The 12,896-nt window shown below is 46.2% G+C and overlaps 6 protein-coding genes across 6 annotated transcripts; 3 read left to right on the forward strand and 3 right to left on the reverse strand.

Annotated features, from left to right (window-relative positions):
• Positions 1-3,401: 3,401 nt before the first annotated feature.
• Positions 3,402-5,576, forward strand: CDV56_105068 (uncharacterized protein; the record flags this gene model as incomplete). The annotated part of the gene is made up of 1 exon (XM_026758687.1): positions 3,402-5,576. The coding sequence occupies one exon, from the start codon at positions 3,402-3,404 to the stop codon at positions 5,574-5,576; it is 2,175 nt and encodes a 724-aa protein (XP_026612665.1).
• A 972-nt stretch (positions 5,577-6,548) lies between these two features.
• On the reverse strand, positions 6,549-6,967 carry CWF14 (BUD31 family protein; the record flags this gene model as incomplete). Its single annotated transcript, XM_026758940.1, has 2 exons — positions 6,549-6,742; positions 6,796-6,967. The coding sequence occupies 2 exons, from the start codon at positions 6,965-6,967 to the stop codon at positions 6,549-6,551; spliced, it is 366 nt and encodes a 121-aa protein (XP_026612666.1).
• Positions 6,968-7,367: 400 nt separating this feature from the next.
• On the forward strand, positions 7,368-7,853 carry CDV56_105389 (uncharacterized protein; the record flags this gene model as incomplete). The annotated part of the gene is made up of 2 exons (XM_026759008.1): positions 7,368-7,473; positions 7,558-7,853. The coding sequence occupies 2 exons, from the start codon at positions 7,368-7,370 to the stop codon at positions 7,851-7,853; spliced, it is 402 nt and encodes a 133-aa protein (XP_026612667.1).
• A 457-nt stretch (positions 7,854-8,310) lies between these two features.
• Positions 8,311-9,212, reverse strand: RPL23A (60S ribosomal protein uL23; the record flags this gene model as incomplete). Its single annotated transcript, XM_026759076.1, has 4 exons — positions 8,311-8,398; positions 8,466-8,752; positions 8,824-8,885; positions 9,185-9,212. 4 exons carry the CDS (start codon positions 9,210-9,212, stop codon positions 8,311-8,313), a joined length of 465 nt encoding a protein of 154 aa, XP_026612668.1.
• Positions 9,213-9,630: 418 nt separating this feature from the next.
• On the forward strand, positions 9,631-10,491 carry CDV56_105559 (25S rRNA (adenine2142-N1)-methyltransferase; the record flags this gene model as incomplete). Its single annotated transcript, XM_026759178.1, has 1 exon — positions 9,631-10,491. The coding sequence occupies one exon, from the start codon at positions 9,631-9,633 to the stop codon at positions 10,489-10,491; it is 861 nt and encodes a 286-aa protein (XP_026612669.1).
• A 44-nt stretch (positions 10,492-10,535) lies between these two features.
• Positions 10,536-12,710, reverse strand: CDV56_105629 (putative transporter; the record flags this gene model as incomplete). Its single annotated transcript, XM_026759248.1, has 6 exons — positions 10,536-10,917; positions 10,979-11,145; positions 11,194-11,291; positions 11,353-11,481; positions 11,536-12,485; positions 12,547-12,710. The coding sequence occupies 6 exons, from the start codon at positions 12,708-12,710 to the stop codon at positions 10,536-10,538; spliced, it is 1,890 nt and encodes a 629-aa protein (XP_026612670.1).
• Positions 12,711-12,896: the final 186 nt, after the last annotated feature.

Genomic DNA, 12,896 nt, shown 5'->3' on the forward strand with positions numbered 1-12,896 from the left:
GCGACTCTCAGCTCTCTGGGAGGCCGAAAAGTCAAACTAATGGTTTCATGATTATACGGGAAAAGCAACATGAACATGTCTATGTTTATTAACGCGGTTGGATTGGTATTCTGTGCTTTGTTTCTTGGAGTTGGTGTTAATATGCCTCGATCGCCAATGTTGCCTTATTATTCTCCTGTTTTGGGATACTCCATGTTTCAGTGTTTAGCCCTTCCCTCTTCCCCGTCTTGTCCTTGCATGCAGCCTTCATTTCTTCTTCAAGTTCCTTGTTTCTTTTCCTGTTGAGATCACATTATTTACTTTTGCAGATAGATGGGTTTGTGCTCTTTTATAACCATTATAAAAGTGAGTATTCATGACTGTATATAGATCAAGAGAAGATTATTGATAGATTTATCTCCTGTGTGCTTTCTTCTGTAATTAGAGTTTTATGAGCAGAACTGGAGGACAAGTCTATACTGTGACTACCTAGCACTCTGTACTGTCTGTATGGATTATTGATTCATAAGCACCAGGTCAATTAGCAGCTTCTTGTTTTCTACTGGTTGGCCATAGAAGAGTCCACTGTAAGTTCTTAATTGCAGGGACAGCGAATATCTGGGTAATATGATGTACACATTTAATTTGAATATCACAGAGTACTTATGCAGAGAAATGAAATTATTTTGGTTAGGTAACAGAGCCCAGGGGCAATAGTATTGGTGAAAAAGAAGCTTGCTATTTGGTAGTGATTCAACCTTTTCCAATTCTTTTTTCCTTTCTTTCAAAAGATGGGCAATTTCCTGGGCTAACTCGATGTAAGTATAGCCCCTATTGATGCTGGCCACCCTTTGCACCAGCATAGCTATCAAGGCATGCCTTACTTATACACGCACATATAGTTATATGGAGTATGCATGCTTAGTAGTAGCACATGGTAATCAAAAGCTGGAATAAGTCACAATAGCATATCAAAACAGCCAACTGTGTGGGTAAACTCCCTACCCTCCCTGCCGCCCAAAGGGTATTATGAACATCAATTAACCCTCAGATAAAGCTACCTACCATATAATCTTCGAGTTCATTTCTCAGACCACAATTTTCAGACGCACCGGATGACTATGCATAAACTGCCGGATTATGCAACCTGTTGGCAAACAGAAAAAGCTGGCCCAATAACCTCAAGGGCTGTACTAAAGGCACATTACCGTACATACATACAGATAACATTAAGGTGTTATATCAGTCAATTGTCTGACATCACATTAGGATGTGGTTACATAGTACTCCGTAGATACATGGAGATTCAGAGAATATTACCTTTGTGTGATTCATAGGGTGCCCGCCCATCCTTAGTTTCAGGATATGACTTTGCCTGTCAGTGGCATATCTTATGATGCTATGTAGTATTGGTATCTCTGATTCACTGTCTCAGCCAAGGCTCATCATTGGCATATTTATTGCTTGTATCCTGTTCCTATTCCTACAGGGAGGTTCAGAGAAGGTGCACTTGGTGGATGGTGAGATCAATATAATCACTTTTGCACTTAAGTGTTCTGACACGCAATTTCTTATGTTTTGCTTGGTTCTAGAAGAAGAACTTGACATTAATCAGATTGAAAATGCAAATAGCATTACAAACCACTATCTACTCTGTACTGAGCTATATAATACACCTCGAGGCCACTCTAGAGTCTCGACCTACCGAGAACATAAGTTTGCAATTTGTCTCATCCCTCGCCAACCCTTTTTTCCCCCTCCTCGTTAGTTAATATTAATGGATTATGGATCCCATTATCTACTGGCTTATCAACATTGTCGTGCCTGGGCCCTAGATAACTAACGGTATACCTAGCATCTAGCTAGGAATTGGATCTAGTCTACGGGGTACCTTACTCCATATTTGCAATGCCGCAATGGCTGGTACGGTGGAGGCGGATTCTTCATGCAGACACTAAGGTAGAGTGACTACTGACTAGAGGAGTTCTAGGTACCTTAAGCAGTTTAGGGATAGCACTAGTATCTGGATATGGAATAATGTTACCAATTGGAGTCTTACTTTCAAAACTTTGGAAAAGGGACCTTGTTGCCTACTCCGTGGACAGTAGAAGTAAGGTAGGAAATTGAAGTGTTTTTATGATCTTATGAGGAGCAAAGAACTCACAATAAAAAGGGAAGTGGAAGGAGGGGAGTGGCAGGATTTTAGCCGCAAGGGGGCGGCGAGAGAGAAGTTGGATTCAGATCCTAAACATAAGGTACAAACAGGTAGGTTGTACTCCGTACTCCGTAACTCCATAGCATAAGAAAGCAAAGATAGTAAGGTAGTACGGAGTACTAGCAGCAGCTACATAAGTGGCCTAGAAAGTCACATAAGTGCCCCCTGTGCCTAGTCATTATCTACATAGTACTCCGTACTTAAGGTACTTTGAAACTAGGTGCATATAGTTACATGAGGGGCGCACATCGTCATTAAGGTATGTTATATATGACAATAAATCATATGATACCAAGTACTAGGTACCTAAGTAGATAGCAAGATACCTAGGTAACACCCTACCTAGGTACTCTGTACCTGTTGTCCTGTATAAGGGAGGATATAAGAAGCCTGCTCTGGCTTCTGTTTCTGTCCTTGGTTTGTGAACTTGTGAGGGGAGCCTGACGCGTGACGCGGACGCGTCATACCATACCATACCACCCCGCGAGTCCGCGACAATCAACATCCCAGAAGAGATGCACATATCCTTTCTTCCATTCCACAGTCGACTAATTATAACAAGGGAGAAGTCAACCATCTGCCTTTGCGCCCCACCTTTCCTGGGCTGGAGACAGTCCTTGCCAGTTAACGAACCAGACAAAAGGATCTGATATAGAGTCGAGCCCCGTCTTCCCGACCATCTCTCCTCTTGCCCACCTCGATCCGTCTCTCTTCCCTCGCTTGAATTACCTTCGGGGTTCAAGATACGCTTTCAACAACTGCTTACTTGATCAGACGTGCTCAAGAGATTGCCCTGCTCGCTATAAAACTTCACGAAGCCATTTTTCAAATCCTTGGTGGTTCGATGCCAATTTGTCTTGGGCCGCGCTCTCAATGAGTTCTTGTTAGCGCCTTGGGGCCCAATCACCGATTCTCCTCCTTCACAACCTGGACTTATCAATAGAACTTCTCTTTCTGCTATCATCATTCTCTTTCCCTTAGGCGTCGATACCTGATTCGGGTTGCTTTTATGCGCGAGCCATTGTCCTTCAAATTCTAGTTTGAAGAGGTGCTTCACGTTCTCACCTCAGAAATACTTATCCGCTGTCAGACCTTTTCCTTGAGAGTGCGCGCATTGCAACTGGCAATATCTTTCTCTCATTGTGATCAGAATTTTCTACGCCACGAACGCGGGTGCAGTCCCCAAATGCCAGTCACATCACTGGAGATGAATCCCACGCGTTCCGCGCCCTTTGTGCCGCCACTTTCAGAACCGGCTGCAGAGTACGACAAGAAGGTTTCTCAATCCCACTCGCAGCGTCTCGGTCTATCATGTCCATCGTCATTACCCTTACAGCCACCAGAGAATGTTCCTTCCGGTCAAGAATGCATACTTGATCCGCCACTCTCCAGCGCTCATAGACCGTCTCCCATGAAAACACCTCGTGGACTGAAAACTTCGCTTTCTGGCCGTCGCGAACTGGGCTTCATTCCCATAACGGCCCCGGCTCCACCGAAGTTCACAACAGACTCGCCAGCTAAGAGGACTCCAAGTACTACATATCCATACGCTACCTCTTCGTCTTCGGCAATGCCACAATCTGCCTTATTTACGACTTTTCCCAGTGTCAATCATGAAAAACAGTCCTCCAAGGAGAAGCGACAATTGGCTGAGTCTTGTAATGACAACTTGGCCGATTTTCCTGAACCATCTTTTACATCGAAGCCTCTGAAGAGGACCCTCATGGATGCTGCCCCATTGAAGGAACGAACGATCAAGAAGCAGAAGCGCGAAGATGTCGATCTTGCGCGGCTTCCGAATCCTCAAGAGATGACTCCCATTGAAGACGATGGCACAAAGCCTCCTTACAGCTATGCGACCTTGATAGGAATGTCTATTTTGCGTGCGCCTAACCGACGTTTGACTTTGGCCCAGATTTACAAATGGATCTCAGATACGTTTTCTTATTACAAACACAGCGATCCCGGGTGGCAGAATAGCATTCGTCATAACCTCAGTCTGAACAAAGCTTTTATTAAGCAGGAACGGCCGAAGGATGACCCAGGCAAGGGAAATTACTGGGCCATTGAACCCGGAATGGAAGCCCAATTTCTTAAGGATAAGCCTTTGCGTCGTGCAACCATGTCAAGTCTTCCTCTTCCGGTTACCTCCCAGCGAGAGCCTGCTCACACGCAAAGCTCTAGCACAACAACATGGGCCGTCCCCCCCCCTAACCACTCCTTAGTACCGAAGAGCTCCAAAAATGTGGATCTTTCTTCTGATGCCACAATACCCGCCTCAGACCCTGCTCTTCAGGATGACACGAGTGACGAGGGCGCGAATGCTACTACATCTCAGGCGCCTCTGCGCTCTTCTCCACCTCAACCAATGCGTTCCTCACCTCCCATCGCACCCCCTCGATTTATTCGCCAGGGTACACCCCCAACGCCTGCTCATCCCATATCTTCCGCCATAGTTCCTCGCTCTCGAAAACGAGAATCGACCACGATGAATGATAGCGGATACTTCTCTTCCCTGGAGTCTTCAGCTATGCGTCCAAAGAAGACAGGGCACATCTTAACGTCGGACCTGGATATTGACCCTCCTCGTATTAAACGTGGCCGAGCAGAAGAGGAGATTGCTCGAATTCGAAGCTCTTCCCATGATATCAGCCCAAGACGTCCCGGAATGCTCAAAGATGCTGGGGTAGTAATCGGGTCTTCACCGGTTCGCGGTGAATACGTCAGCATGTTGCCGCCTCCTCTCACGCCGGTGATAAAGTTCAAGAAGCCAACCAAGCCCCCGCCGTCTGTCTCTCCAAACACAAATCTCCGGAATCACCGCAAGAAAATCCAACAAATGGTCAATTCTCCCTTAAAGCATCTGGGACTGACAGATGAGGACCTCCCATGGAGTCCTGCTTTCAGAATCCAAGACGAAACATATACCCCAAGCGACCATCTTCATGCGACTTTCGATGTCTTTGCGGAATCTGCAGAAGAAGGAATCTCGACACCGGCATATGGCTCACCAGAGAAACGGTCCGCGAAACGTGCTCGAATGGATCCCGAAAACCATACCGGTACCGTTCTTGCCGATATCACTTCCGTGAGTGTCAATAGCAAACCAGGCATCCAGTCCTTGTCGTCTGCCAAGTCCAAGGGTCCTTTGTTCCCCGAATCACCATCGAAAATATCTGAACATGGGCGTTTTGGCGATGCCACTCACGACGACTTTTTCTCATTCCATCTCTTCGACGAAAGCCCCGTGGAAGTAGACGGAGTCGACCTTCTGCAAGGCTTTCAGAAGATTGGAAGTTCGAGCAAGGACGAATCTGCGAGATCCAAATCGCACACTTCAAGACCTCAATTGAACATCAGAAGCAATACTGCTTTATTTTGAGGCATAATGAACACCCCTCACTAGAGAGGGACAGACGAAGGATTTTGAATTCTGTTTCACGATACCCAATTTACGAGCTGTTGTTCTGAATTCACGGGCGGCTTCGTCGGCGCACTTCATGATCGAAGGGGAATTACAGAGGTTGATACTTTGGAGTTCTCATTCAGTGATTTAGGTTTGGTTCGTTCTCTTTTTATCTGGTTACATACTGAACTTTCCCGGAGTTTTGAGTTAAGGCGTGGTTTGGAATCAATCTGAATTCCCACTGAACTGTGATGACCCTTTCATGACCTTTATGACGATATTTGTTAGATGTACATGAAACAATTGTTGATGATTTCAGCTTTTCCATCCATTCTCAATTTTCCTACTGGCGCTTAATTTTGTGAAGTAATTAAGGATTATTTGAATGTATTCACGTCTGCAATTGAAGGTTTTATATTCGAATTTCTCTTAGAATGAAGAAAATCAAAAAGAATTCGGGAAATTTTTGCCTGAATTCGTGAAATCATGAGTTATCATATGAGGGGTATCATGTCATGTGCTTAGGAAAGAAAGGCTTGTGGGAAGACGTAGTCTGAACACTTGAGCTAGACAAAACAATTGAGGTCTAGCAGGGGGAAAAAGTGTCCAGAAGTAAGAAGAGAGAGATCAATCAGACGAGGAAGGAGATATCAATCTACACAATCAAACCAAACCCTTTTACGACCAGAACCAGCCTTGGTAATGTGGATGTCCTCATGGCTGAGTTCTTCACGCGAATGACGGCGGAAATAAGTATCAATCACTGCTTGCGCAGCCTCGACAACCACAGCTGACGCACTGTATCATCTGATCCTCCTTCAATTGGGCTTTCGGCACCCGGCAGATACATGTCGCATTAAAATTTGTCTCTTTCGTCTGAATGCAGCGGAGACAACAAAGCTATACAATCATCAGTCGACAGTTAGCATACCACTTGCCCGTCCAACGTTATTCTGGAAGGTCGGATAGATATTGCTCCAGACAGGAACATATGAGGGACTCTGACGATACCTTTTCGTAGCCTTGTTTCTTCCATTTGGCGATGAGGTTGGCGTCCGCATAATTGTTCTTGAGAAGCCAATCATACAACTGCTTTGATATCGCCTCTTTCTCATAATAGAGGTCGTATATGTATCTCGAGCCTACGAAGCAGTCAGCTGATAGCCAGCGGTAGCGTCACGTCAAGAAAGCTCACGCTGATGACTTATTTGGAAAATCGGCCATAACATCTCATGTTTCTTCTTTCCATCATGTGGCGCGTTTTCGGCATCTTTCATTTTATTGCTGAACTCCAGCAAAGTGTCCTCTATATCATCGAAGCCTGCAGGCGGTGGTTTACGATTGCGCGAGGTTCGTATCGGAGGCATACTTTCGACGATGTTCTTCTAGCGAGATTCAGAGAGGTAGTGCCCAGGAAAATAAGAATAGGTTTTCAGTTGTCTATGATCGTGTGAAGAAGTCTGTCTGTTTTTGCCTTAGCCTTCCAGAAGACCCAGGGGCGTTATTGATCCGGAAGATAGACGATACAAGTAATGGTAGGCATGGAAAAATGATATGCTGCCATTTCTGCCGCACCCCACCGCTTACTTTCAAATGTTCAAACTGCAAAGTAGGTACTGCTTGTTTGCTTGTAGTATTAATGCTCCATACACAGTTCCATCTGCTGCGTTCCAAAATTCGTGATTGTGGTCTAAGAAATTGTCTACAACAAGCTCAAAAATTTTATATACAGAAGAATTCTCTTCTCCACTATCTCTGGCAGAGAAAATGGATCCTCAGACTCAAAATGATATCGCCAAGCTCAGCGATGCCGACAGAAAAGAACTGACACAATTCCTGGAAAACGAGGCTCAGCGATCCAACATTCAGCAGAGTAAGTGATCTCTTGAGCTACACTCGTCATGATATTATTTCTCGCTCGCATTGGGGCAATGTTACGGACATATGCCCGGAGTAGTATTTGGCTCTCTGAATATCTTTACTGACTCGGCGTCTGGCCAGCGGTTCACCACCTCGCCGATGTCTGCTGGAAGAAGTGCATCACTGGAAAGATTTCCTCAGGCCGTCTGGGTCAGGGAGAGGAGAGCTGCGCACAAAACTGTGTCGAACGATGGATGGACACGAACTTCGCCGTCCTCAAACACCTGGAAACTCTTCGAGGAGGGCAATGATTTCATTAGCATCAATGAGGAATTCTGCAAAATTCAGTACACTCCACAGAAGTCATGGCAACATATGTTTGATGCTATGTAACGATGCAAGGCGAACCCCGGATCGCCCGCGCGAAATGGGAACTTGAGTTTTGTAATTAAAGATTTAAAAAGCTATTAAAACAAAATTATAATATTTATTATATATAAACTTGATAAAGACGTATATTATAAGTCAGGAATATAATTTCTCTCAATCATTTGTTTCGAATAGTCTACTCATGCTCCTTGCGCTTGGCTTGGATCTACATACGGTAGCAACGACACCAGGCTAGTAAGCTCAACCCGACAGGCTCGAGGACGACTGCTCGACCTACTTGACCTTACAAGATCAGATCTACGCCAAGTAAAGGTCTGGTGAAATCATGCATTCAAGTAATTCTTTTTTCAATTGATCATTCAGCCCTCTTTGCAGCACTCGCGGCAAGTTTCGAAGACTGATATTTATGAACCACCACGCAAAACAACAAAATTCGCCCAGACCCAAAGAAAACCGTTATCTAGACAATGGCAAGCTTGGTGGCAGCAATGTCCAGAGCATCCACATCAGGGGTTAGCCGAGCGAAGGCCTTCTTAGATCCATCGGGTCTGTGTGATAATTAGAAGAGTGTCCCCAGCAGATTCATTGCAATCACCGAAACCAGGGTGTCCATACCTGACGAGAGTGTTGACCTTGACGGTGTCGACATCGTACAACTTCTTGAGGGCCAGCTTGATCTGTCTCTTGTTCGCCTTGACGTCCACAATGAAAACCAGGGTGTTGTGCTCCTCAATCTTCTTCATGGCACTCTCGGTGTTGAGAGGGTAAAGGACAACCTTGTGGGCGTCGAGACGGGGCTCATGAGGGATCGACTTGCGGGGGTACTTGGGCGACCGGGAGAGCTGAAGGGTCTTGGGACGGTGGAAGGTGGTGGAAGTGCGGATCTTGCGAGACTTGTGCGCCTGATTGAACCACAGGACCTTAGTACAGAGAATGGAATATAGGCTTCGCGGACGGATCAGTTTAAACATACGCCTGCACCCTTCAAGACTGCCTTGGCAGCAGCGCCAGCCCTGTCGCTGGGCTTGGTCTTGCCTGTTTAATTCAGAAGCTGTCAGTTTCACTGGAGATAGACCCTGGTCCAAAAACTTGACACGATTGAAGATTCCGCCAACATAGTACAAAACGTCGAGAGCGAACGAGGAAATCCAGAGAAAAATCGTTGCGCAGTCGTGACATGTTGCTCTCGCTGATTCGTATATGTATAAATTGACTGGGCATAGGTGCGGTGATTTGGCGATTCTCATATTCATTTCATGTCCACAAACTCGTGCTCAACCGTCGACACATTTGCAGTTTCAAGGAAACAATGAACTCGCTCAGATTGAACCTACCTTGCTTGTTTTCCACCTTAGGGGCCATGGCTGTCGTCCGGCGCTGTCGTGTTGATTGTCGCAGTGTCGAGAGTCGAATTATTTCGAGAGTATTCGCTTAGCGAAAACCCTACGAGTGACTGTGTGGGTCACCTGACCTCCCCTCGCTGAGAGCATTTGATCTCTTGGCGCTGACTGAGCCCGTTCCGCTTTCTCCGTCTAAATTCAGCTAGGCAAAAAAAAAAGGTATTAAGATTTTAAGGACATAATTAAGTGTATTATTTTGGTTATCTAAGTACTACTCTGTAGCACTTATCTATCCTGAGCCAGCAGAATGTGGTGATCACGTACATCCGGAAAGTGAGTGTTTTTCTATTCTTTCTTTCTTGCTTCCTTTATTTCAAGAGATTCGCTCAAGCCGCCTCAGCATTGAGCCAGCGCAATTGTTTCTATAGCTTCAAAATACAATGACTGCCGTCAAAAAGCGTTTAAAGAAGCCAAGGCTGCTCTCTCACACGCGCCCGCCAACAACTAGAGCCAAAAATCCAAAACTTTCAGCAAAGGCGACCCGAAATCTCATCCGCTCCCATCATCGTCTTTTGAAATCGCGAGCCCAGGCATTACAAGCAGGCAACGAGGACCTAGTCCAGGAGATCGATGGGCGGATCCAAGCAAATGGTGGCCTGGAGAGCTATCAACTTGCCAGCAAATTGGGACAGTCGCTGGAACGTGGTGGCGACTCGAGTAAAGTCCTTATTGATTGGATTGCTCCGAGCTTAGCTCAGTTGAAGAATTCGCCTTGTAAACTACGAATGCTTGAAGTTGGGGCTCTAAGTACGGAAAACGCATGTTCTAAAAATCAATACCTCGATGTGACGAGGATTGATTTGAATGCTCAGGAGCCAGGCATCTTGAAACAGGATTTCATGGAGAGGCCTCTTCCCCGCGCTGATGATGATCGGTTCCATATCATCAGTCTTTCTTTGGTGCTTAACTACGTTCCGAATGCTACAGGGAGAGGAGACATGCTGAAACGTTGTGTAAAGTTTCTGACAGAGATACCCCCGGCTGGTTCTTCTATCACCATCCGACCTAGCCTGTTTCTGGTCTTACCGTTGGCCTGCGTCAAGAACTCGCGGTACCTGACACCGAGTAGGTTGCAAGAAATACTGTCCAGTATGGGATTCACATTGGCAAAGAATAAAGAGACGTCGAAATTGATATTCCAGCTCTGGGAGCATGACCGAGATGGCAAGCCTCGGCTGTTCAAAAAGGAGCTTCTGAATCCTGGGAGAACGCGAAACAATTTCGCCATCAATGTTCAATAACGAAATGTCTAACGGCAAGGGAAACGAAGACTATTAGAACGTGCTCAATTCGCGAAAATCATGTCTTGTGGCAAAAAAGCCCAGGCAGTTCCAATGATCGCCATGACGGATGATGTGACGAGGAGAAACCAGTCCAGTATGCGTTCGCCCATCCCGATCTCCTTACCAAAGATTTTCAGGTAGAAGGCGAGAGGCAGTATGATGCAAATTGTGAAACATAATGCGGACCCCATCAAGGCCATGATTTTGTCGAAGGATGGGAAGACGATAGCCATCACAACAATGACAACCACCACAAAGATGCGTATGGCGGCTTGGGATGATCGGCGAAGGGTGTCTGTCAACCCTTCATGATGTTCTGAGATCGTGCTGTGGCGCGGTCCAAGTCCACAAAGAACTTCAATGGTGGCAACTAGAGGCCGGCAGCTAAATTCGATCAGCTCCTTGTCTTGCGGGCGCCGAGAAGGTATTCATGAGGTCCACTCACTTCAAGGGTACTTTGGTGATCGGAATGATTGCAATCAATACTATCACACAGATAGACAGGGCCCGTGGATATTCAGTCGTCAATAGCACGTTGGCTGTGATCTCATCTAAAACACCATCACCGAACATCAACCATCCCACGATAGCCATTGCGCAATCCAATGAATACTATTGATTATGTTAGCGCTGGACACGTCGGCGTATTGCAATACATACTGTGAATATATATGTCGCCCAAAGACTCTTGCCGTACTTATGAGGATGCCTCATGTCACGATAAATACACGGGAAGCATGAATGTGCTCCCCAAGGTGCTGAATTGAGAATAAGTCAAGTCAGCGCACGAGTATTGGACAAAGGAACAGGTAGACTCACACATAATAAGACCAAAACTGAGCGGAAGAGTAGCCCAGTTGTCAGGGAACATTGTGGTTCTGGCTGGTTGACGAAGGGAGCCCGGACTATCTGGTTTGACTAAACCGTCAATGAATATGATGGTGACAACTGTAGGTAGTTAGTCCATTGCACGAGCACCATTCAGAGTCAAGAATAACACACTGGAAGTACAAGACAGGATGCCTAGTATACTCGTCACACTTAGTAGCCGTAAAGGAACGAAGTTGAGCGGCATAAGCATAAACCCGCAAATTATTTTCCATTGAAGGATGCTCAGACTGGGAATCAGAGCATTAAGACTGTCGGCGAAAAGCACAACCAGGGCGACACAAGCCCCTATCAGTTCCAAACAGAACAAGAGACTCGTCACGATCCGTGCATGATGCCCAAAGCTGATGTAGGCTACATCTGCATATGTCACAAGGCTGCGGTCAACGTCTAAGCATTTAGCCAGGATCTTGGCAGTGTACGAAGTCGTCACAGCAGCGAAGAGGAGGAACGATAACCCCAGGAGCCACCCAGCGTATTTCATTGCCAAAGGCAACGACAACAGACCAACTCCAATCAAGACATTGACCGAATTGAAAACAGTCTGTGGCACAGTAGATTGGCCTACAATGACATTCTCTCGCGTTCCATCATCGTGCTGAATTTGTTTGACAAGGAGAGGCTCACTATCCGGATCTACAGATGCGTTGCGTTGTGCCAGTTGCTCCCTATGAAATTGTATTGCGTTTCTTCGAGTCGCCTCGCTGACCCTAGATGAGATCGTACCGTAAGATGTCCCCAGGCTTCTGTCCAACGATGAGCTAAGGATGGCGGTACTTGGAAACCCTTTTCTTGAGTGATCAGTGTTACCTCCGCCTGCTTCCTCGTCCCCATGCAGCAATGGCCGTGTATAATCAGGCTCCTGCCTGAATGATAAAGAGCTTCGTGATGCAAGATCCTCATTCCACTCCGAGGTCCATTCTTCATCCGGTCTAGCTGCCGCGAACGAGGAACGTCGAGGGAGAACTTCAGGGAAACAAGCAGCTCGTTGCCATGAGCGAGCAAAATGATCAATGCTGTTGGGGCCGCCTGCAAACCTGAAGCGCGCAGAGAACGAAGACGACCTAGACAAAGACGTTAATGGGGAAACATTATATGAGCTATCTTAATCATGATGTGCGTCACCTTTGTCTCTGCAAATCGTAGCCATTGATGGGATGGCCATCGTAGCTCGTTGAGCTGGCTTGGCTGTAGGCATCGGAATCAAAAATCCTCCCTTCATGTGACCGCTGGTCATTGCTGCAAAAGTCTCCGTGAATTTCACCCGCTGACAATGGCTGTTCCTGCATCGCTCCTTTGTACTTTCTTTTTTCTATTGTATCCTGTTAGGCAGGGTTTCGCCCGCAAAAGATGGTTATTTGAACTGTTGCTGAAGTTGTAGAGCCCACTAGATAGAACCTCGGGTCGAAAATCAACAAGGTATTAGTCGTCTTGGTCGTCCTGATAAAGGGTGTACAAATTCCTGGATTATTAAC

Source organism: Aspergillus thermomutatus (assembly GCF_002237265.1).
Source record: "Aspergillus thermomutatus strain HMR AF 39 chromosome Unknown NODE_162, whole genome shotgun sequence".
NCBI classification, from domain to species: domain Eukaryota; kingdom Fungi; phylum Ascomycota; class Eurotiomycetes; order Eurotiales; family Aspergillaceae; genus Aspergillus; species Aspergillus thermomutatus.